This window comes from Tamandua tetradactyla, chromosome 1 (assembly GCF_023851605.1).
Source record: "Tamandua tetradactyla isolate mTamTet1 chromosome 1, mTamTet1.pri, whole genome shotgun sequence".
NCBI classification, from domain to species: Eukaryota; Metazoa; Chordata; class Mammalia; order Pilosa; family Myrmecophagidae; genus Tamandua; species Tamandua tetradactyla.
In genome coordinates, this window is record NC_135327.1 from 33,443,419 (window position 1) to 33,469,525 (window position 26,107).

Below are 26,107 nucleotides of genomic sequence, written 5' to 3' on the forward strand. Positions count from 1 at the left end.
ATGAAAATCCTGGCCCACAGCCTAACTTCTTATCCCATGCCCCGGGAGTCATCAGTCTCAACAGTGTAGTATGTGTCATTACAAAATTTTTGCAAACCTATACTGAATATGAAAAGGCACATAATGGTTTTCTATCCCTTACTAAGTTAGTAATGTATAACCTAGCATTGCAGCATGCTTTATTCATTAATATTGGGCATCCTTCCATGCCAGTCTGTACGTATCCATGCCAGTTTTTTCAATTAAAAAAATAGAGGATTGGTTCAATAATTTATGGCATCCATACAGTGAAATGCTGTCAACCTTAAAAGTCATATTGTGGATATTTAGTGAGGTGAAAAAATTCATTGAAATTATTTAAGTACAAAAAAATAGTCAGTGGGGCTCTATGTGAAAAGGAAGAAGGAGAGAATACATTCAAGGGACTATTGGCAGTTTCTTATTTAGCTTAACTTTACTATAAGTTTGTATTTTAGTTGTCTTCTATTTGTAATCAATAAGGAATATCATTGTAGAACAATCAGAAAATACTAATAAGCAAAACACAAGAAAATTCCCTGCTCCCGAGACATCAGCTCTTTGCAAGCTTCCTTCCAGGCTTTGAATTTTCTAAATATTCTATAGTAATTATGTTATTACTTTTGAATATAAGGATATAAGGCTTTTTCTTTTGAAATCTTATTTCCTGATGCTGTGTGTACTTGAAGGAGACAAGCCCCACAAATGTGAGGTCTGTGGCAAGTGCTTTAGCCGGAAGGACAAACTCAAGACCCATATGCGGTGCCACACAGGCGTGAAGCCCTACAAGTGTCAGACGTGTGACTACGCCGCTGCGGACAGCAGCAGCCTGAACAAGCACCTACGCATACATTCCGACGAGCGACCATTCAAATGCCAGATCTGCCCCTATGCCAGCCGCAACTCCAGCCAGCTCACTGTCCACCTCCGATCCCACACGGGTAAGTGGCCAATGGTGTTCTCTGCCTCTGCTCCTGACTTGCCCTAGCTCCTTAAAACATCTTAAGTGAACAATCCAGGCATGGTTTGGCATTCCCATTGTTTGTAGTGCTGCTTTTTATCTGCCCAGAAAAAACATTTTCAAAAGTAAAATAGGAAAAAAAAATTGCATGTTATTTCATATATATTGTTATATAACTTTGCAACTGTAACTTATTCACTAGTAAACAATGCCATTGAGGAAATGCACTAAATGAAAGAAATATAAACAATGCATCCATCTTAATTTCTGCATAATGTATAGGTTAGGCATTACAGTCATTTTATTAAGTTTACTCTGACTAGTTCAACATGGAATACTTGATTGGAAAATACAATAGCAAAATCGGCAGAGTAGATAACTCAAAAAATTATGCACATTTTCCTTTTGGTGAGTGTATGAGTTAGCTGTTAACACAATGATGCTGTGTAACAACAACCTTAAAATCTCACTGGCAGATAATAACAAGCATTTATTGTTCTCATTCCTGAGGCCAGGTGAGGGTTAGCTAGACAATTCTGTTGATCTTGGCCAGGCTTGGAGTGGGCTGGGTGTCCGCTGATCTTCTCCTTCTCATATCCTCATCCTTCTCCCAGGACTGATATACAAGCCCCTGCTTGTCCTTCTTCTGGCAATGGCAGAGGTACAAACAAGCAAGCCCCAATGCATGAGACCATATAAAGCCTTTGATTAAATTTGCAAACATCCCATTGGCTACAGCAAGACTGGTATCCGGGGTTGGGGCTCAGCTCACCCACAGTGGGAGGGCAAATGTAAGGTGATGTGGCATAGGCCAGGGATGTGGGGAGGGGTGAAGAACTGGGGCCGTTTTTGCAAACAACCACACTCTGTCTCCATGCCCACCGTCATTCACATCTCTCCCCAAAGGAGAATGCTCTCTATCCCTCCCAAGACCTCCACAAGTCTCATCCGGTCCTAGGATTGGGCTTGAAGACTAGTATTTTATGATCTTTGTCAGGATATGCTCCTCTTGGTCCAAGGGCCTTTGAAGTGAAAAAGACAAGTTCTGCCCCCACCCCCAACATACGACATTCTCAACATATAATGATGAAACAATTATGATAATCCTGCCATTCAAAAGAGAAAGAATGGGTGGTACTTGGCAGTCACTGGTCCATTACATTTCTGAAACCCATCTGGGCAAATGTTTAGGTTCCCTCACTCTGGGGACAGGGAATGTTTCTTTGTTAGGCCTTGGCTCAGCTCCCTGGCTTTTAATTCCACCCACTGGAATGCACTTTCCATCACCTGCCTTAACCACTTCTGAAGAAGATTGGAAATTGAGTCCTTTGAGAAACTTTTTCAGACTGGTTCCTGCCTACTAATAAGTGGGGTCCTTTTTTTGCTCTTAGTTTTTGTCTTGGCTGGTGACAGTTTTGCCAGTAGAGTTGTCTTACAACCTTGTGATTTTCATGTGTATCCATGTGCCAGAAGTCACACCCACAATTCTTTTGGAAACTTGCCTCTCTTTCTAGACTCAATTATGGGCACTTTCAACATATCAGGCTTTTGTAGGTAGACTCGCTTAAGATTTCTAGAAGCACTTTTGTTCAGCTGAGAAAGCCTACTTCGCACCGACTTAAATCTTTTAGAAGCGTTCACAGAGTCTTACTTTCACACCCCTCATTTGGTCTTTATTCTGAGATCAATTCCCTGGATATCTTTGTCCCCAGACTTTATCTTTGAGAATCTTTTGCTGGTTGGAGAAGCTGGACTTGAGAAACTTTATCTAACCCAGCAAGTCTTGGACTTTCTTTGTTCCCTCTAAATTCTGCTTAGAAAATGGTCAGGTCTTTTTTGAGCTTGTCTCTTTCTTATAGTACCTTGTCACATGCAGCTTATAAGTCACTTTCATTGTTCTGCCTAGAAGTAATCTCTTTGCTCAAGTTCAAAAGTTTATTAGGTTAGGTGCATTTTCTACCCTCTAAGTTACCGCAGGTGACAGTTGTCCATATATTTTGCTATTAAATAATGTGATTTGCCATTTTTCGGATTACCATCTGCTACCCAATCTCAAAACCACTTCTACATATTTGGATTTCTCCTATAGCCTCAGTAAGCATCCCATTTCTAGGTACTGATATTTGTATCAGTTATCTATTGTCATAATAATGCAGCATAACAAAAACAAAACCACAGAAGCAAAGTGACATACAACAAGAAACCTTTTTTGTTTACACATTGGGGATCAGTTGGGTGTCAGCTAGGTGGTTCTGCTGATCTCGGCTGGGCTCACATGTCTGGGGAACTACTGGCTATGGGTTGGCTGTCCACTGGCCATAGCTGGGCCAATCTGTCTCTCCTCTGTGTATCTGTTATCTTCCTCCTGGGATGTGCAGAACAGGTGAGGCTTGACCTTCTTGTGGCGATGGGAGAAATGCAAGCAACCAAGCCCCAATGTGCAAGTCCATTTCAGGTCATTATATGCATTACTTAACATCCCATTGACCAAATCAAATGACATGGTGGAGGCTGTTGTCAGGAATCATGACAAGCCATCTTGCCCTGGTGGGAGAGCATGCGTAATTATATGTTAGAGAGCATGGCTACAGGGAAGCTGGGGTTGAGTTTTAGAGTCATTTTTATAATCTATCACAGTAAGTTAAGATATTGACATAACTGATGCCCAACTGATTTTCTTCAGAAATCTCCCCCAGCCCAAGTTAGAGGATCTGAAGGATTTGTTTCTGGTTCAGAATCATTTTGACTTATAAACTTGCCATTTATAGTAGTATCTTTAAATTAGTCTAGAAAAGATGTATTTTCTAGAAATTTCAGTGTGGGCCATTTTATTCACTGCTTCCATGAAATATTCAGTTTCCCTTTTATAACTCTGCAACACTTGTCAAATTTTAAAGGAATAGGATTTTGTTTTTACTCTTCCATTGGTTTCATCAGCACATATTCGTTCGTCATGGTCAAAATCCAAACTCAAGAAAGAGCTCTGAGCTTAAGTGTATCAGTCACATATTCATTAAGTCATGACTATGTGCCAGACACTGAGGGGAGCAGGTAGTGGTAGGAAAAAATATAGTCATTGGCTTCAGAGAGTTTATAGTCCAATGGGAATATTTACTGACCACTATGCCTTATTTAATAAATAAATCCATGGTTACACTAAGAAGAAGAAAAATGCATTTAAAACCTTCACTTTTACATCAACAAGTTTTGTGACATTCAAATCAGCTGCAAAATTTGGTTGTCTGGTTTCTCTGGGTCTCATCTCTGCAGGTTGCTAAGGAAATGAAAATATAAACACCATAATTTGGGCAGAGACATAGCTGGAAAACTTAGGAGAATATTCTGGAGCGGGGATTCTTTTTTTTTTTTTTTTTTTTTTTTTTAGAGAGAAGGAGGAAGGGAAGGAAAGACAGAGAAGGAAGGAAGGATGGAAGGAAGAAAGGGAAACATCTTTAAACATTTTCTTGTTTTTTTTATTATATTTTGTTTGTTTGTTTGTTTTTTACATGGGCTGGGGCCGGGAATCGAACCGAGGTCCTCCGGCACGGCAGGCAAGCACTCTTGCCCGCTGAGCCACCGCGGCCCGCCCAGGAGCGGGGATTCTTAATCTGGGTCCACAGACGCCTCTCCTCAGGTGTCTACGAATAGAGGATAGATAGAAGGTTTATGAACTTGGTTGGGAAAAAAAGTACATCTTAATTTTCATTAACCTCTACTGAAATTTGGCTTGTCCTTCAATTATGAAAACAGGCAAAAAATTCCCCTAACATACTTGTAACCTTGTCACCAGTAGAAATCATAGGCATGTTCGTAACTCATCACAGTGTTGCATATAGATAGATCAAGACATATTTTATGCTCTTCTCTAGAAATCATCATAGTTTTCAGACCCGTCGTGAGAGCTTGTTATTTAATGCATTAATAAAGAACATGCATTGCCATATCACAGATTTTTTTTCTTTTACTATTTTGATCATTATTTCACTATAATTGATTTTCAAAATATTCTTAGTAATTTTTATTTGAGGTTATTTTGTGCATTTAAGACATTCTTAGAAGTGGGGGGGGGGGGGTCCATGGCATAAAAAAGTTCAAGAACAACTTTCCAGAGCAGGGGTGGGCAGATGTTTTCTCTACAAGCCAGAGAATAAGTATTTATGGCTTTGGCCACAAGGCCTCTGTCACAATTGTCAGAGATAACACATAAACAAATGGGCATTCCTGTGTTCCAGTAAAACTTTATAAGGCTGTAGCTTACCTGTCCCCATTCTAGAATTCAGTACATGGTCTCTGTGTTATTTTAGCCATGTGGAGCATTGTTTAGGTTTAGGTTTCTCAGTGTTCTAGGCTCTTGTTAAGTTGTTCTCTGCCATCTTTAATTGCATGTATTGAGCAGCTTATGGTGATATTACAGGCCCTATACCCAAAAGCTGAGACATATCTCCAGCTTTTTAGACCATGTGGCCTAAGAAAGCAAGCGTCAGTTATTTATAATAGTTTACCTAGCAGTTAAGAATACTGGCTCTGGAGTGAGCCTGGATTGAGATCCAAGCTCTGCCATGAATAACTGGGTGATGGTGAACAAGTTACCTATCCTCTCTCGGCCTCAGTCTCCTCACCATCCAATAGCGTTAATAACAGTAATAATAAGTACTACCTCCTGGGGATGTCTGTGAGCATCAAAATACACCATTGTTAGGAAGGGCTCAGCACAGTGTCTGGTATTCTGGAAGCAACCGAAGAATGTTAGCTGCTTCTTTTTTTTTTTTAGCTGCTTTATTTTATTTGCTAAAATAATATCTAACTGGCAGGTTCATCAATTTGCTCGAAATGTCAGTGCCTCAGATCATTTGGACTTGGCATTCATTGAGGAAATAAATTTGGAAGATCGTGTCCATTCCGATGTTTGCGATTTCACTTTCCCTGCTCATCTTTCAGTGAATATGAATTTAGAGAAAAACAAAACAAAACAAGCAGCTGGATTGTATAACTTCACAAGTAAAGAATGCAGCTGGCAATGTGGGATAAATAAATTTTGTACAATAAATGTATCTTTATTAATAAAAATCTGCATGACATAGAAGTTGGGTGTTTCAGTCATTTTAAAAAGAAAACCCTGATGGGTTCCGCACAGAGCAGACTGATTTGAAAACACAACACTGAATCAGTTACTTGTAACTCAACCAAAAACAACGGATTGTGCAAAATCATACAACTGTGAGCCATTAAGGAACAGAGTGGGCATTTTGACGCTGGGAGCCATAGCTTGATTGTTTTTGAAGAATATACTAACTATATTTGCAAATCTCATTTCATTTGGGACAACTGAATAGCTCTTTTCAGGCTCCCGCTTTCCTTCTGGGCTTAGAACTTTGGCGGTGGTTTAGGTCTGGGGAAGGACGAGAAGCCCTTTGTTTTGTTTTGTTTTCTCCCAGGGGCTGCTAGGAGCTGCAGTTAGAAGGTCTCCGCCCGCCTGCCTTGGTATAAGCGATTTTCTGGTGTGTGCTTCGGGGGGATCCGCTGTGGTTGTTGCCTGCCTGTTCTTATCGAAACTCACCTTGTGTTGACAGGGGATGCCCCCTTCCAGTGCTGGCTCTGTAGCGCCAAGTTCAAAATCAGCTCGGACTTGAAAAGGCACATGCGCGTGCACTCGGGGGAGAAGCCTTTCAAGTGCGAGTTCTGCAACGTCCGCTGCACCATGAAGGGGAACCTCAAGTCGCACATCCGCATCAAGCACAGCGGGAATAACTTCAAGTGTCCGCACTGCGACTTCCTGGGCGATAGCAAAGCCACGCTGCGCAAGCACAGCCGGGTGCACCAGTCGGAGCACCCCGAGAAGTGTTCCGAGTGCAACTACTCCTGCTCCAGCAAGGCCGCCCTGCGCGTGCACGAGCGCATCCACTGCACCGACCGCCCCTTCAAGTGTAACTACTGCAGCTTCGACACCAAGCAGCCCAGCAACCTGAGCAAGCACATGAAGAAATTCCACGGGGACGTGGTCAAGACCGAGGCCTTGGAAAGGAAAGACTTGGCTAGGCAGAGCGGCCGGCAGGTGGCCAGGCTGGACGCCAAGAAGACGTTTCACTGTGACCTGTGCGAAGCCTCCTTCATGCGGGAGGACTCGCTCCGCAGCCATAAGAGGCAGCACAGTGAGTATCACGAGAACAAGAACTCAGATGTGACCGTCCTCCAGTTTCAGGTTGACCCCAGCAAGCAGGCCCCGGCACCCCTCACAGTAGGACATCTACAGGTGCCCCTCCAACCTAGCCAAATGCCCCAGTTCGGCGAGGGGAGAGTTAAAATCATCGTTGGGCATCAGGTTCCCCAGACAAACACCATCGTCCAGGCTGCCACTGCTACAGTTAACCTCATGCCACCTGCCCTGGTGGCTCAGGGCGCTGAGGAGCTCCCGGGGAACGGCCGCCTGCAGATCTTGCGCCAGGTCAGTCTGATGGCCCCCCCTCAGCCCTCGGGGTGTCCAGGAGAGGCGGGAGCCATGACCCAGCCAGCTGTCCTGCTGACCACCCACACCCAGGGGGACGGAGCTGCCCTGCACCAGGCTCTGATCCCCACGGCCCCAGGCGCCCCCCAAGAAGGCTCTGGAAACCAGACTTTCATCACCAGCTCAGGCATCACTTGCACTGACTTTGAAGGCCTTAATGCTTTGATTCAGGAGGGGGCAGCTGAAGTGACCGTGGTCAGCGACGGAGGCCAGAGCATCGCGGTGGCCACCACAGCCCCACCCATATTCTCCTCCTCCTCCCAGCAAGAACTACCCAAGCAGACGTACTCCATCATTCAAGGAGGGAACCACTCGGCTTTGCTCTGTCCAGCAGACTCCATACCAGACTAGTAAAAAAGAAAAGAAAGAAGGAAGGAAGGAAAAAGAAGTGACCAAAAGAAAAGTCATTAGTAGAATTTTCTAAAAGGTTTGCCTTTAATGTTTTTAAGGATTGTTATGGACCCCTCCCCTCCACAGGGGAATAAGTTGTTAATTTTTTACTGCTAACCATAATTTTTTAATTCTGTAATAATTTTGAGACCACCTCTGGATCGCCATGTTATAACTGTTGTAGAATCCAATTAGGGGGTTGAAAGACATTAAATGCATTAAGTAGAAGTGAATACATCCGTTTGCTTCCGATTTGATTTCCCCACTCTAATAAAGATTTTTCCGTTTCTTTCCATTTGTGTAGTAGATGGTCCCTCCCAGCCTCTCTTGGTCCCTGCTCTAGAAGATCACCCCACCTCACCCCAGAGTTTGGGCATTACTGGTTTATGGTTTAGTACATGGATATAGATCTATTGGCATGATGTAATGTCCTGTGGATACTTGGCAAAAGAAAAATGCTTAGTGCTTATAAACAAAAAAGGAGTGGTTTCCTAATAAATTGATACATGATTAAAATATGCAGAATGTTAATGATTCTTTAGAGTCAAGGTGTGATTTAGACATGAGGGGATATAAATCATAAAATTAAAGCAAACCTGAAGAGGCAAAGGTTTTTGGCCTGCTGTCATATATATCACACAAACATATTATCTCCTACACTGTCAAATTGAATATGTGTGGTACCTACATTGATCCAATTACCTTTTTCATTTTGAAACCCCACACTGACTATTCTGACGTTTCTATTTAGACGCAAATATGGTGCAAGTTCCTACTAACATTTAGGACAGAATTTTCTAGGTACGATTTTTTTCACTGTGCAGATGCAGGGTCCAGATGAGTGGGACTGTAGAAGCACCTCAGTTTTTCCAAAGAACAGACGATATTGAAAAGAGGGAAATTGAGATTTTATTTGTTTTGAAGTTTGATCAGTAGGTGGCACCTTCAAGCAAACCAGAATTACCCGGATTTATGCCCCAAAATAATCCCCTCTAAAATTTTATGTCATATCTCCTTAATCTCTCATTTCCCGGGCTCCAGTATGACCGTCAACTCATGACAGCCTCTTAATAAATGCTGAACGAATGAAAAAATGCTCTCCCAGAGCCAGGGTTGGTGAGGGGAAGTTACTCTTGTGAAAGAAGCGTATTTAGAATGTCGTGATATACTTAGATACATTTTTACCAGTTGTCACACTTTCATTCTTCCCTATGCATAAAGTTATGTAATCAAAACTGTCATGCAGACTATCTAACTTCTTTAAATGAAGATGTGATTTTCACCTTTTTTTTTATAGTAACTATTGAAATAGAAAATGGTGATTTGGAAACCTTGAGAGTTTACCTGTTGGCAACGGAAAGTGAGCTACCCTTAGGAAACAGCCAAAGAGTTAGATCTGGATTTTCTGTCCTTTCTTCCTTTCTTTTTGTATTTAATATTTGAACACAATTCTAATGACTTGCTAAGTTTTCTTTGCCCAAATTTCTTTATTTTCCTATTAGCAATGAGAGTGATGGATTATTAGCTTTGGTTTTATTAAGAAATGGTAAAGGCTTGCAGCATAGTGTGTTAATATTTTAATAACTTCATCACTGGCATTATTTCTTGAGCTCTTTAGAAAATGATTTGGCTACTGGATTTTAGCTAGGAAATTTCTACTCTCATGAACCTGCTTTCTACATCTTTCTTTATCCCTGGAGTGCCTATTTTCAACTTCTAAAATGATTTTTTCCATATTAAAAATGTTCTGTGTATAAAAAATAGAGAATTTGGGGGAAACAAAATTACTAAGAAAAGAATTAAAGTTATTAACACTCTACCCAGACATAAAAAATTGTACTATTTGATGGACTCCCTTCTAATCTGTTCTATGCCTACATATGCATGTTCTCCACTTGAATTATAAAGTTGAGATTGAATTGGGCCTACTATTTTCTTTTTATGACTTTATTTCTTTTTATATCTTTATATCGCCACCTAGCTATTGCTCTCCATAAATACGTATGCATGTATATACACACATGCATTTTGGATTTTTTTTTAACAAACAAGTTTTCTATTTTCCTATCAATATACATAGACTCAAAAGACAACATAAGAAAAGGTTTTTTCTTTTTTTTACAGTACTTGTATTACACACTGTATGTACATTTTAACTTGCTTTAATTATTTCTTTGATTCCTGTAAGTCAATACAAATCTCCCAAACTTAAAAAAAAAGGCAGTTTTTGTTTTTTTTAAAGAGCTGCACGCTGTGTAATTAGTATGACCAAACCAGGTTTTATTCAGACATCTTCCTATTCATGAACATTTAGGTTGTTTGGATTTTTGTTTTGTTTTGATTTGTTTTAGCCACTATATACTGCCACAGTAAACAGACTTCAAAATTCCTATGTTCAGTTACTTTTTTTTTCTTTCTGTAGGTTAGGTTCCCCAATGGGTTTCAATGAGTTTGCATGGTTTGTACTTGCATAGATACCCTCATATTACTTCTTCAATGGTGGTCTCGCCAAGGGTTGGCCCCAAGGGTCACTGATCCTGGACATTCTCAAGCTTTTGAAGCTTTGTCAACTTGATGAGTAGAAATGATCATCTAGCCTTCCTGCATTTCCCCAGCTGACATCTCTGCATGGGGTTCTTGACCATTTGCACTTTCTTCTCCCATGAACTTTCTTTTTTACATGGGTAGGCACCAGGAATCGAACCCAGGTCTCTGGGATGTTGTCTGTTGCGTATTGCTGAATTTTCTCCCCACCTATATAATCTGTCTTTTGATTTTCGTTGTGGAACCATTACCATACAAAATTACTGTCTTTTTATGAAGTCAGATTCTTCTAATTGCTTCATTTGTGGCTCCAGTGTTTTCTGTCTTAAGAAAATCCTTCCTTCCCCTGAGATTAAATGGGTATTTTCTTCTAATTGTTTGTTTGGTGTTTTTAGTCAGCGCCTCCATGAGGCCAGAATTCATATTCATATATGTGTGAGGCAGGGATTGTTGCTGGCCACTATGCCTGGACCATTTGGTAAAGAAAATAGTCTTTTCCGCAGAACTGAAATTCTAATTTCACATTTAGTGTAGATGAATTTCACACAAATTGCATTTTTATCTATTTCTGGAATCCCTATTCTGTCCCTCTGATCTTTATATCTTCTTGGGTTTGCCAGTGTCATGGTTTTGATTATATTAGTATTAAAGTAGCTTTAATATCTTTAAGATTTACAAAGCCTCCCTCTAGTTATCCTTTCCCAAAATGCTCTTGGTAATTCTCAGATATTCATTCTTGCAAATGAACTGCCATTTTATCTAGTCCCATCCATAACCTGCCCTGCCCCCCCAAAAAAAAACCTTTGGAGAATTTTTTTTTTAACTTTTTTTTATTGTATTGTATAACATATATATAAAGTAAAGAAATAAAAAAGCAGTGGTTTTCAAAGCACTCTTCAACAAGTGGTTACAGGACAGATCCCAGAGTTTGTTATGGGCTACCATACGATCCTCTCAGATTTTTCCTTCAGGCTGCTTCAGAATAAAGGAGGCTAGAGGGCTTAAATATTTTATTATCATCACAATCAACTTTTTTTTCCTTCTTTTTTTGTGAACAATAACATATATACAAAAAAAGCTATAAATTTCAAAACAGAGCACCACAGTTAGCTGTAGAACATATTTCAGACTTTTGACATGGGTTACAATTCCACAATTTTAGGTTTTTACTTCTAGCTGCTCCAAAATACTGGCGACGAAAAGAGATATCAATTTAATGATTCAGCATTCATATTCATTTGTTAAATCCTATCTTCTATGTATAATTCCACCATCACCTTTGATCTTTCCATACTTCTCTTTGGGGTTGTTTGGGCTATGGCAATTCTGAATTTTTTGTATTAGAAGGGTCTGTCACTTTGTGGGGTAGTGAGATGGAACTATCTGGTGTTCTGGAGAGGCTGGGCTAGGTTTCAGGACTTATCTGGACCAGGAACCCATCTGGAGGTTTTAGGTTTCTGGAAAGTTATTCTAGTGCCTGGAACCCTTCTGGAATCTTATATATTGCCCTAGGTGTTCTTTAGGATTGGCTAGAATGGTTCTGGTTGGGGGCTGGCAGGTTATGATAGGTAGCAAGGTCTACCTGAAGCTTGCATAAAAGCAACCTCCAGAGTAGTCTCTTGACTCTATTTGAACTCTCTCTGCCACTGATATTTTATTAATTACACTTCTTATCCCTTTCTGGTCAGGACCTTTGGAGAATTTTGATTGGAATCATATCAATGTTGTATATGAACTTGTGAAAAGAATGACTTTTTTTTTCTAATGTTAAATCTTCTACCCAAAAACCTTTATTCAACTCTAGTTGGAAACATTATTATAAAATCATATAGTTGATTTTATTATATCTTATTATATAATAATATCTTATATCTATTTTATCTTATTATATCTTCATATACAATCTAGTCTTTTCTTATTATACAGGGTCTATACTATTTTTACTATTCTATAATTTTTGTTATAATTGTGAATAGGATTTTTTTCCATTTTACAATAATTAGTCATTAAAAACATAAAGAAAAGCTATTTTTGGTATGTTTGTCTATATTGGGCTACCTTAGAAAAATAATAAATAATACATTTATTAGAAACTCTTGTTCTCTGATAAATATTATTTATAATGATCATATGATATAGCTATCTCATTTACAGATTACTTTATCTTTTCCCTTACTTTTATACTGCTTTTTTTTTCTTGACCTATTGCAGTAGCCAAACTCCAATGTTGATACAGCTGGTATCCCTGTTGTGTTCTTTTAACTTGAATGGAGTTTTCCAATTTAATATAATGTACACTGTTTCCTTGGGGTGATAGTTTTTATCATATTTAGATCATTTTCTTCTACTCCCATTTCTGCTTAGAGTTGTTATCAAAGTGCTGAGGTGCATTGCTGAATATTATCAAATGTCTTTTCAACGTCTTTTGATATGAGTATTTGGATTTTGCCTTTAAATATGTTGATGGAATGAATTAGTGCAAGACACATCCTAGGACTGAATCACCTAGCTGTCCCGGAGCAAACCTTCTTGGTCATGTTGGATTATTCTTCAAATACATCTCTGGCTTTCATTTCCTAACATTTTAGTTGGAATTTTTACAATTATATGCACAAGTGAAGTTGATCTCTAGTTTTCTTTTTTGTGCTATCGCTATCTGGTGTTTCTTTACTTGCTTCTTGTACATTTGCTACTTGAAAATAAACTGGGGCTCTTTCCTTCAGGAGAGTTCTGTCAGGTTAGACAGAACTCAGCAGTAGAGTTATCTGGGCCTGATGCCCTTTTTCCTTGTGCATCCTTAACAATTTCACAGTTGTTTTGTTATTACTGGTCTGTTCAGGTTTTATACTTTTTTTTGATTCACATTGATATTTTATGTTTGCTTAACATAAAATGCTAAATTTTATGCTAAAATTAAATTATAAAAAAATTATTCACTTTGCTCTAAATTTTCAAATCTGTGTAAATCTATTTAGTATTCTTTTAAAAATTATTTTAGTATCTTTGGCATTTTGGGTCAGCTTTCTTATTATATCTTTTTATTTTCAGTCTTCTCCTTAGTTTGTTTGCCAAGGGGTTATTTTGTCATTTGTTTTAAAATAAAAATACAGCATTTGCTTTTATTTATTCGTTTTCTGCCCCTCTTCCATTTTATTCATTTGAGCTTTTGGCTTTTATCTTCAATAATTCTTTCCAACTGTTCTTCTTTCCATTTATTTTGTTATTCTAATTTTCTTGTCTTCAGTTCACTATTTTCAGTCTTTAATAATAAAAGCAATTCAAGTAATACATTTCCCATTATGACTTCACTTATATTAAATGATAATTTTTTAAAAATTTAAATCATGACTCTCATTCAGATAAAAATGAACATGTGTTAAAGGTTTTATTTATATTCATCAGTTTTAATAAGGGAAAAAAGAAGACTTCAGTGAATGCATGCTTATACAGGAAACAATCAAGAATGCTAAAATTATTTTACAACAGATACAAAATTGTCAGAATTCCCAGGGCAATACTCAGTTGTCATTCTACCAGACAAAATCTGTTTGCATTCCTACGGATGAATCATTTGCATTATTATGCATTCCAAATACATATAAAATTTACATATAAATTTGTAAATTTACAAAATTTACAAAGTGGTAAAAGACAATGAAAAGCTCTAAGGTCTATAGAATCAGATAATCTAGAGGGGGCATTTGACAGGCTACCTAGGAATCTTTTTTTTTTTTAACTGTGATATATAACATATACACAAAAAAGCAATAAATTTCCAAGTACGTTTTAACAAGTAGTTATAGAGCAGATTTTAAAGTTCAGTATGGGATGCAGTTCCACGATTTTTGGTTTTTTTCTTCTAGCTGTTCCAAGACACTGGAGACCAAAAGAAATATCAGTATAATGATTCAGCAGTCATACTCATTTATCTTCTCTGTTATACCCCTCTTTCTCTTTAAATAACATATGTACATAAAAGCAATAAATTTCAAAGTACATTGTAACAGTTAGTTGTAGAATAGATTTCTGAATTTGGTATGGGTTACAATTCCACAATTTTAAGTTTTTATTTCTAGCTGCTCCAAGGTACTGGAGGCTAAAAGGAATATCAGTATAATGATTTAGCACTCACACTCATTTGTTAAACCCTACCTTCTCCGGGTAACTCCACCATCACCTTTGATCTTTCTCCCACTCTTTAGGGGTATTTGGGCTATGACCATTCAAACTTTTTCATGTTGGAAGGGGCTGTTGATAATGTGGGATAGGGGGATGGAACTAGCTGATGTTTTAGAAGGGCTGGCCCCTCTGTGTTTCAGGATTTATCTGGTTCAGGGACCCATCTGGAGGTTGTAGGTTTTGGAAAGTTACCCTAGTGCATGGAACCCTTACAGAATTAAATATTGCCCTAGGTATTCTTTAGGATTGGCAGGAATGGTTACAGTTGGGATTTGGCGAGTTATGGTAGGTAGCAATGTCTAACTAAAGCAACACCTAGCAATCTTTACTGTTCATTTCAAAGTCTTTCACAGTTTTTTAATATCTATATCTTTATAGATTTTCTATATGAAATGTCCTTTTCATCAATTTCTAGATACTTCATTATTTCAGTTTAAGGATCTGTTTATTTATTTGGGGAGGGAAGAATAGGGCAGAATCCAGGAATAATTTTTCTTATTTTTGAATTATAGTTTGGGAAACCACGTATTTGGTTTTAGGTTTTAGGTTTCTGGTATTGAGGGGTTTGGGCCTAAGAATCCAACCAGTAAGATTCATGTGTTTCCAGTAAGATTTATGACCAGCAAGATTCACACCAGTAAAAATGTGTTTTTTATAATTTATGAATTTGTATAAATGTTTTGTGGATAGCAGATAAGAGTTTATATTCTCTCTAGGGCTCAAATTTCTATGCATCAATTATGTTGATTTTGTCATTTGACCCTTCCAGTCCTCCCTTATTTTTTTGTCCATTTGAACTAATTTTGAAAGAAATATACCATAACCTCCTATTATGATTGTTTTCTTAATCAAGTTTTTCTTATATTACCAGGGGTTTTTGCTTTTATATTTTTCCAAATATTGTTTGATGCATAAAGGATTGTGGCTATTGTAGATTGTTCATCAATTTTACCACTTACTCTTATATTATATCCCTATTCTTTTCATTTAATAGCTTTGGGCCTTAAATTATACTTTATTAATATTAATATTCTAAGTCCTCTTTTATATTTTATTACATTTGCCTGCTTTATCTTTGTCCATTCTTTTGTTTTATGTCTTTCTTTAGCAGGTTCTCTAGGTCTTTATCTTTAATAGATAATAGAGGAATTTAAATCTTTTGCATATATAGTAGCAACATCTATTTAGTATTATTCACTTCCATCTTATTTATTTTTAAATTTGTATTTCTCTATTACTATATCACAAATAAATATTAACCATGCCTCAACCTTCCATTGAAAAGTCTCCTCCCTTTTGAGAGGAGACCTTTGCACCCCAAATCCTTCTACAACCCCCTCTCCTGAAATCCTGAGTTTTAACCCCCTCTCCTGAAATCCTGAGTTTTGCTAAGATCGTGGGCAAGTTTATTTCCCAGCTTTTGTTATATGTTGTCCCATAGCAGACCCCTACATTTCGTCACTTTACCATCTTCCATTTAGATTTAAATATTCATTGTTCATCACAGTTTCTCTTACTCTTCTTCTTTGTCCCCTATCTTGAGATCTTTACTCTGATTCAGTTTTGTTTTTATTCACTTATAGTATATTCTTGAGTAGCTTCCTCAGAAAGGACACAGAGGTGATGCTTCTTTTGTCCTGGCAATTGAATGCTATCTTTGGAGATAGTCTTTAAATTCTGTTCCAGTGGAAATGAAAAATTTGATATTTGTGTCTCAACACCCAGCAATGTTGAGATAAGATGGCAGTGTCAGGCATTGTTCTGGAAACTTGGAACATATCAATGAAACAAAAACTGATTCTTGCCCTTGTGGAGTCTACCTTCTGGTGAGAGGAAACAGACAACAAATAAGAAACAAAATACACACATGCATTATGCACACAGCACTTAGATGGCATTATAGTGTCTTAGAAGGTGGAAACAGGAGAACAAAGGAAAAATGGGATGTGGCAAGGAAAGTGGGGGGTGAGGAAGTGGATTGCAGTCTTAATAGGGTGGCCAGGGAGGGCCCCCCTGAGAAGCTGAGGTTGGAACGAGGTGAGGGAGGGGCCAGTGGACATCAGGAAGAGGGCGCTTGGAGAGGGAATGGCCAGGGCAGAAACCCTTAAACAGGAAGGTGCCTGGGATGTCTGACACTAATGTGGCCCGTGAAGAGTGAGCAAGGGAAAGTGGAGTGGGGAGGAAGTGGGGCGAGGGGATCATTATTTTCTGTTTTCGTATATCTGGCATATTTTATAATAATAACTAAAACACATTCATTCAGGGACTACTGATTGACAAAACGGCATCCAATGATGGTGAAATAGGACAGGCCGGATCTTTACCCTCTGGAAATTTACAGTCTAGTCTAGTGTGGCAGGCAGGCAGGCAAGCCAGTAGCTGTCTCAGCACACACATGCTCTAATGAGGGACACGGGTAGCACGGGATGGGGGGCGGGCACGGCACACAGCCCCAATTTGCTAGATCCAAAGGGGGCTTCCTGGGAAAACAGTGAGTTGAGTCTAAGTGACAAATAGGAATTAGACAGTTGAGAGCAGGGGAGAGAGCAACAGCCAATGAGCATTCTAAGATGGGCTGCACATATGAAGATCTGGGGAAAGAGAGATCATTTGTAACTGGAGCATTTTTCTAGAAGGGAAAAGGCAAACCAAAAAATAATGGTTCTTGTAGAGAATTAGCTCCTGAGAGGGTAGTTCAAAAGAAATCTATATGATCATTTTTACCATAGATATAGAACCACCTTATAGCCCATCATCCAAACTTCTGCACGTTTGAGAGTGAAGAGCTCACTCATGTTAATTATGCTGGGAGGATGGGTGTAAACCTGCCTCTTCTATGACGGAGTCACTGATCAAAGGCCGAGCCCAGAGCTGTGAAGTGATGGCCAACGCTGCCCCCTCGTGGTAGAATGTGGCGACAACACAGCAAAGCAAAGATTCCTTTCACATCCTGTGGGTCAATTTCATACCAAAAATGACAAGTCACATGTCACAAAACTTTCCACCTAAAGTTGTAGGTATAAATTTGTTATTACTGTAAATATGTATCAGTCTGTCAATCTGTTTATTATTAGCTGTGTGATTCATTCCTATTTGCAATGCTAGTAGAGGCCATAGATTGGATTGTTTCCAAGTCTGCACCCTTTCCCCTCCCCATTACAGCATTGTATTTACCCGTCCTTGCCCACTGGCATCATGGAGAGTGGAGTATGCTTCCCTGTTCTGTTGAGTTTGGGCAAAGCCATGAGACTTGCTTTGGCCGGTGAAATATTAGTGGACCTGTTGGGAAGAGGGGCTTCAAAGGGGCTTTAAAGGTACGAGTGTCCTCGTCTTGATCTCAGTGATCTGCCAGGAGAAGAACACGCCCTGTGATGCTGCTGGCATGAGGAGAAACAACTAAACACACTGAACAAGCCCGAAACCAACCTAGAGCCTAGGGCCAAGGCCAACAGAGCCATCGGGAACTCATAAAAAAGAAAACAGATATTTGTTATGGAAAGCTACTGAGATTTTGAAGTTGTTTGTTACACAGCAAGATCTAACTAATACTGTAGGCTTGTAACAGATATCTTCAACTTACGATTTTCTGCTGAATTGCCGGAATCAGTGTTCAGTATTTATCTGGATGGATAAAATGTTTTTCCTACAATGCAACTTTGAAATAACTATCAGCACAAGTAAGATGAGAAAAGAATCTGTCCTTGTAAAATTTAGGTGTAAATGCAATTGGTCCTCCTATTTTGTCTTGCTTCCTTTTTCTTTTTTTTGTCCTTTCTCTTTCTTTCTTTCTTCCTTTCTTTCCTTCCTCCCATTTACTTTTCCTTCCTTCCTTTCTTTTTCCATCCTGTTCCTTCCTTCCTTCCTTCCTTCCACCCACTCTTTTTTTAATTATTTCTGGACAGTTCCCTTTCCACTAAAGGAAGATCTGTCCACAGGACTCCCTACCCAATCTGCCCAAGACCTTAGCCTCCAAAGAAGCCTCTTTTGTTAAAGGCACCATTTTCCCTGTTGGCTCTGAGACGACAGCATCCCCTGGGGGAAGATGTATGAAAGGAATAAAGTACTGGAGAGGCTTCAGCTTTTATGAAACTTAATACCTTCCTAAAGAGAATTCAGTTCACTTTGTGCTAAATCCATGTGTCTTCAAAAGGATAACCAGAGTCTGTTTTAATTTAAAGGATTGACACATTGAAGGCCCAAGAGAACATACGTTTTTCTCACTAATACAATTTTTTGCAAGTCAGCCGGTAGTCATCCTTAAAGAGCATCTTTCAACTTAGTCCAGTGTGAACACTATAAACACAGCCAAGTTACCTTTAAGCAGGAGAGCAAATGCCTCACTCTCAGCCTGGCTTGTACAACAAACTCGTGGAGACTGAGACATTTGGCAGTAGAGGTTAGTCATTAAGAACAATGGGGTCAAAAGGAATTGAGCTCAAATCCCATCTCTGCATCTTCCCAGATACATGGCCCAGACAAGTGACCTAACCTCTCTGAACCTCAGTTTCTTCTTCTATAAAATAAGGTTAAAAGCAGCACCTACATTACAGTGTTATAAGGACATATTAAATTAAATCATAAATGTCAAGTGCCTGGCACCTAGTAGATAACTAATTATTGTAGCTGTGTACAATAGCAGCTCTAATGACCAGAGTATATGTATCTTACATTCAGCCATTGGTGGCTTATAGTATTCATCCTTAAGACTGCTCAGGAACCAACCCCTTCCTGTGTAGAAGACTCCTGTCATTGTTTTTGGCTTAAAGGAAGGCAGTACCTTTCCCCTGTCGTACAAGCTGGAGGGCATCAGCTACTCCCTCTCCCTCCCCCTAGCAGCTGGAGGATGGGCACATGAACTAGGATTGGCCAATTAGATGCTCTGCCCAGGACCAAGCAAGCAGCACAAAAACATAGGGAGAGGTTAAAGTTCATTCACAGTAAGCAGCCTCTGTTGAACAGTGTGTAACAGCAGCAGCAGTTGTTTTGGGGACAGGAGGGTCCAGCTGTAGAGGCTGCTGGTGCATCAGTATCCGAGGTGCCCCTGAGCAACCTAAGCAGACTGCCCCTGCAGGTACCATGGTCGTGGGCACAGCTGACCGGCCTGCCCCATGCTGCCCATCGCCTGAGCCCAGCCCCCGACTCCTCCCAGCCATACTCGCAGCTCACTCACATCCTGCCAGTCAGTAACTTCCTGTCCTGGGTCAATAAACTAGAGTCAGTTTCTGTTGCTTGAAATCAACAAACCCTAATGAATATATCCCCAAAGTGAGAGGCTCTGCTTGGAGTCCTGTCGCCGACCAGTGCTGAGGACCCCAGTGGGGTAGAATTTGGGGTCCGTGCAAACATAGAAGTCACTGCATTAGACTCAGCCCTTCCCTTGTCAAGAAAACTGGCTTAGGAGGTTCCACCTCTAACGGTGCAGACCTGGATGACTTTCTGCAGAGAGAGACCCTGCCCCCGCCACCATGGGTGCTTTCCTTCCCTCTGAGCTGGACGGGTACCAGCCACCAACCTCATGGCTGTACAGTCCTTCAGTTTCATCATAAAATGGGAACTTTTAAAGTAGCAATGCCCCCAATGCTTTTTTTATAAAAAGTTTCAGACATACAACAAAACTGAAAGAATTTTTCAGTGAACACTCCTGTTCTCACTTCTATATACCACCTAATATGTTTCTATATACCTTTATCATGTATCTACCCATTATAGTAAATGTTTTAATTGCACAGAGGGAAAAAATTCAAACATTTCAATGTAGTAGAGAATGAAAAATGATTCTCCTTGCCACACTGGATTTCCAACGCTCTTCCAAAAAAGCAGTCGCTTGAAGTGGTTTCTTTTGAAACCACAGAAGTTTTCTATGCTTTATGTGCTGATTTATACTTTTTTTTTTCTTGATTCTTTTAAATGGGCTCTTGCTCTACATACTGTCCTGGACCTTGTCTTCCTTTTTCCCTTTCACTTAGCAAGGCATCATTCATTCCGGAGTCATACAACAAGCATTTATTGAGCAGCTACGGTGTACCAGGCACCCCTAGAGGGGAAGCATCTGCCATCATGCCCCCTCACTCAGCTGTTGGCAGAGCCAGCTCCCCGTGGGCCCTGGAGCTGAGGCTCTCTCAGCATCTCACCTCCCAGGCTTCGCCATAGGCCAGTTCACAACCAGGCAGCGGGCTTCCATCAAAGCAAGCAGGCAAGAGTCAGGAAGAGTGAGCATAATGGAAACCAGGGTCTTTTTGTAACTAAGTTTCAGAACTGACATCCCTCACTTGTCCCTTTTCCTATTCATTGGAAGCAAGTCACCAGGTCTAGCCCACGCTCGCGGGGAAGGGGCGGCCTGGGCGTGAACACCAGAAGGTGGGGGCCCAGGGGGCATGGCAGAAGCTGCTCTCAAGAGAGGACCTGCCTGTGAGTGAAGCAACACACGGGCCAGCTGAGCTTAGAGGAGAAAGACGGAGCCCAGGGTACAGATGTGAGTCCCTGGATCAAGCTGCGGCTGAAATTAAAGTGTTCTGTCGGTTCTTCAACCCAAATTCTTGTTTTTCCCTTAATGCAGTTGAATGTTTTGTTCCTTGCAAATGTAAGATGCTCACTAATATACTCTCCATTGAAGAAATTGAGTCAAAGGAAACTTTGAGTATCTATAGTAATAGATAGTAAAAGAAAGAAAAGTAATTTTCATTGACTACTACTTCCTGTGTGCCAAATAATGCCCCGAAACCTTTACAGAAATCATCTCATTAATCCTCATTGCAGACTTATACAGCAAATAGTTTAAGAATGCTCTTTTTACAGATGAGAAAACTAAAGTTCCAGAATGGGCTTTCATCCAGAATTATAGAGCTACGACTTGACCAGGTCTGTCCTACGTCAAAGTCTGTATTTTTTTTTTTTTAATTTTTTTATTAATCAAAAAAAAAAGAAATTAACACAACATTTAGAAATCATTCCATTCTACAAATGCACTCAGTAATTCTTAGTATTATCACATAGATGTATAATCATCATTTCTTAGTACATTTGCATCGATTTAGGAAAAGAACTAGCAAAACAGCAGAAAAAGATATAGAATGTTAATATAGAGAAGAGAATTAAAATAATAATACTACTAATATATATATATAAAAAGGAAAAAGAAAAAAAACAAAAACAAAAGATACAAACACACAAACAAACAAACAAAAAACCATATTTCAGGTGCAGCTTCATTCAGTGTTCCAACCTAGTTACATTACACTTAGGTATTATTGTGCTGTCCATTTTTGAGTTTTTGTATCTTGTCCTGTTGCACAGTCTGTATCCCTTCAGCTCCAATTACCCATTATCTTACCCTGTTTCTAACTCCTGCTGGTCTCTGTTACCAATGATATATTCCAAGCTGATTCTCGAATGTCGGTTCACATCAGTGGGACCTTACAGTATTTGTCCTTTAGTTTTGGGCTAGACTCACTCAGCATAATGTTCTCTAGGTCCATCCATGTTATTACATGCTTCATAAGTTTAGTCTGTCTTAAAGCTGCATAATATTCCATCGTAGGTATACGCCACAGTTTGTTTAGCCACTCGTCTGTTGATGAACATTTTGGCTGTTTCCATCTCTTTGCAATTGTAGATAATGCTGCTATAAACACTGGTGTGCAAATGTCCGTCTGTGTCTTTGCCCTTAAGTCCCTTGAGTAGATACCTAGCAGTGGTATTGCTGGGTCGTAATCCATTCTGCCATTCTATGTCTTTTGATTGGGAAATTCAGTCCATTAACTTTTAGTATTATTACTGTTTGGATAATATTTTCCTCTACCATTTTGGCTTTTGTATTATATATATCATATCTGATTTTCCTTCTTTCTACACTTTACTCCATACCTCTCTCTTCTGTCTTTTCGTATCTGACTCTAGTGCTCCCTTTAGTATTTCTTGCAGAGCTGGTCTCTTGGTCACAAATTCTCTCAGTGACTTTTTGTCTATAAATGTTTTAATTTCTCCTTCATTTTTGAAGGACAATTTTGCTGGATATAGGAGTCTTGGTTGGCAGTTTTTCTCTTTTAGTAATTTAAATATATCATCCCACTGTCTTCTAGCTTCCATGGTTTCTGCTGAGAAATCTACACATAGTCTTATTGGGTTTCCCTTGTATGTGACAGATTGTTTTTCTCTTGCTGCTTTCAAGATCCTCTCTTTCTCTTTGACCTCTGACATTCTAACTAGTAAGTGTCTTGGAGAACGCCTATTTGGGTCTATTCTCTTTGGGGTGCACTGCACTTCTTGGATCTGCCAATTTAGGTCTTTCATAACAGTTGGGAAATTTTCAGTGATAATTTCTTCCATTAGTTTTTCTCCTCCTTTTCCCTTCTCTTCTCCTTCTGGGACGCCCACAACACGTATATTTGTGCGCTTCATATTGTCATTCAGTTCCCTGATCCCCTGCTCAAGTTTTTCCATTCTTTTCCCTATAGTTTCTGTTTCTTTTTGGAATTCAGATGTTCCATCCTCCAGTTCACTAATTGTAGCTTCTGTCTCTTTAGATCTACCATTGTAGGTATCCATTGTTTTTTCCATTTTTTCTTCTTTGTCCTTCACTTCCATAAGTTCTGTGATTTGTTTTTTCAGATTTTCTATTTCTTCTTTTTGTTCAGCCCATGTCTTCTTCATGTCCTCCCTCAATTTATTGATTTGGTTTTTGAAGAGTTTTTCCATTTCTGTTCGTATATTCAGCATTAGTTGTCTCAGCTCCTGTATCTCATTTGAACTATTGGTTTGTTCCTTTGACTGGGCCATATCTTCAATTTTCTGAGCGTCATCCATTATTTTCTGCTGGTGTCTGGGCATTTGATCAGATTTCCCTGGGTGTGGGACCCAGCTGGTTGAAAGGTTTTTCTGTGCAATCTCTGGGCTCTGTTTTTCTTTTCCTGCCCAGTAGGTGGCGCTCGTGGCGCTCGTCTGTCTGCACGGCAGTCGGCCCGGGAAATCACGCGTGGAGGCGGGGGTCGCTGGCCGCCGCGGCTTGGGAAAGTGCTGGTCCTAATTGCCCAGCTGGCCCGAAACGCCAAGCATGACGGGAGGGCCCCGCTATCCAACGTTCCCAGTCAGACCGGGGAGCCACGTGCGTGGAGGGGACCCCAGTCGCCAGCCGCCCCGGCCGGGAAAACACGCGCCCCTTGGGTATCTCACCGCAGCAGATTCTCCCTGCCCGTTCAGCTGTTCCAGAATGGGGTACGCTGTCTTTTTGGTCTCTGTCGTGACTCCGGGAGCTGTTTCGTATTGTTTCTGTTTCTTTAGTTGCTTTTCTGGAGGAGGAACTAAGACCCGCGCGTCTTACTAAGCCGCCATCTTCTCCGGAAGTCTAAAGTCTGTATTTTTGAATATTCATCAGGCTCTACTACTCCTAGATAAATGCCTCGTTGAAGAGACCATACATTCTATTTCTTTGTAGACTCTTATCACAGTGCCCAAAGCCTCAAATTAAGTACATTTTCCAGATATAGTTTCTTCTTTTATTTAGCAATCAGTAAATAATCGTCAGACCTTTGAAATTATTGAGAATGAACTTTATAGACCCTGCAGGGACATTTGATCCTTACAATTTTGAGAGCAAGGCAGGATGGGTCTTTATTATGTCCACTTCCCAGACGATGAAACTGAGGCCTGGCAATCATGGATTCAGCCCCCGCCCTCTTTGCTCACTAAGCCACAACCCAACTCACTATCATTCTCAGCCTTCCCCCATTCCATTTGCAGCCCTGGACTTGTGCCCCTAACAGGACAGTGAGAAGGGAGAAGGGAGAGAGACTCACATCTTCGAAATATGGCACGTGGATGTCAAACCAGTCAGCCCTTCTTCCTTTTAGTACTAGCACCGCTGATGTTTGTGTGGGGTCTGTTAGGAGTAGTTCATACATCAACAGTGCTAAATATGGAAATAATATGTGTTCCCTTCCTGTTCCCTATGAGTACCCAGTTTGATTTGTTTCTTTTGTATTAATTGGGGTTTCCTCAGGAGCAGACTCCGAGACAAGGATTTGAGTGCGAGTCGTTTATTTAGGAAGTGACCTTGGGGAACACCAGGAGGTGAAAGCAGCGAGGAAGGGAATTCTCAGTACAGTTACAGCTGTGGGCAACTGGAGCTCAGCCCGGCTGGGGGCTCTGGGAGACAGTGACAAGCATGCCCCTGAGGGCAAGGGAACCGAGGTATTTATTCACCTCCTTCCACAGTCTGTGAATAAGGGCTGTCTTCAAAGTGAAGGTGCCAGGGGTTGATAGCCCGGCATGTTGAGCCTGCGGCACCCATGGGCTGCATGATGCTGGCAACCACAGAAACCCTCAGGCAAAGAGATAAAGGTGCATGGGCAGGCAGAAGCCAGCTAGCACCACCCAAGTGGGGACGTGGGTTCACTACACTGTGCAGCCTCCCAGTGTTTCTGTAGGAAAACATAAGCAAATATGAATATATATGCCCACATTAACCCCTTTCATTTTGCACAAAAGTAGCATACTGTATACATACTTCTGCCCCTGGCTTTTTTCACTTAGTATGTTCAGAAGCTCTTATCATATTAGTACCATATTAGACCATAAAGCGCTTCCGCATCCTTTCTTTTACACTGCAGCATATTCTTTTGTGGGTTAGTCAATAAATGACCTTTGGAGAAACCCGTAGGTTATTCCAGTCCCTCACAGTGTCAAACACGGCTGCAATGAGTAATCCTGAAGGTGGGCCATAGTGTGTGCGCGCCATGTAACTGTGGCGTCAGTTCCCAGAAGTGCACCTGAGTTTTAGGTGGGTGCACGGCCACCCTATTGGAACCTACATTTCCAGGCTCCCTTGTGTGGCCATGTGACTAAATTCTGGTCAAAGATTTACCCTCTTGGTCACATCTGCTTGGCTTCCTCTTCCCCTTTCCTCCTTCTCATATACCAGATCACAGATGTAGGTCTTGAAGAAAACGTTTGAGGGGACAGTAGAGCTGTTTTAAGGTAGTTTTAAAAATTATTATAGTATCAGGTCTTTGTTGATTGACTGCCTATAAGAATAATGGTAACTGTTATTCTTGATGATTTACTGTTTGCCAATTCCTTTACATTTGAGACTGATACCCAGAAAAACCATTTGAGGATGGTAGAATTATTATCCACATTTTATAGATGAGGAAACTGAGGCTCAAGAAGGTTAAGAGACTTGTCCAAAGTCACAGAACTGTGAAGAGCTGGACCCTGGTGAGATCCTACACGTAAAGTGTGTTTTAAAATATTTCTTAGCACAGGGTGAACCATCTGTAAATGTTCACCCTTTTCACTGTGACAGGTGTCACTACCACCACCATCGCTTTACTACATTGTCACTCAGGCTAGGAAAAGTTAAGGGATCTTCCCAAACCAAACCTAGGATCTGTCTCTAGATATGTCCAGGAGAGAAGGGCAAGGAGTAAAAGAAGATGTCATCATATCCCAGCTGCCATATAAAGCCCTTCTTCTCTGCTCCCACCAACCTACCTGGCCTTATCTCCAACACCCTCCAC

General features: G+C 40.2%; 1 protein-coding gene across 3 annotated transcripts in view; it reads left to right on the forward strand.

Moving 5' to 3' along the window:
- ZFP64 (ZFP64 zinc finger protein) overlaps positions 1–26,107 on the forward strand; it is a 79,558-nt gene that overhangs the window by 23,354 nt on the left and 30,097 nt on the right. For 2 of the 3 annotated variants that reach the window (XM_077113889.1, XM_077113899.1), the window contains exons 5-6: positions 708–959; positions 6,550–8,174. In XM_077113889.1, the coding sequence (XP_076970004.1) occupies positions 708–959; positions 6,550–7,832 (1,535 nt within the window). In that variant the 3' untranslated portion in view covers positions 7,833–8,174. Of the gene's footprint in view, positions 1–707; positions 960–6,549; positions 8,175–26,107 lie in introns of those variants that run through there. The other variant, XM_077113910.1, reaches the window with a different exon arrangement.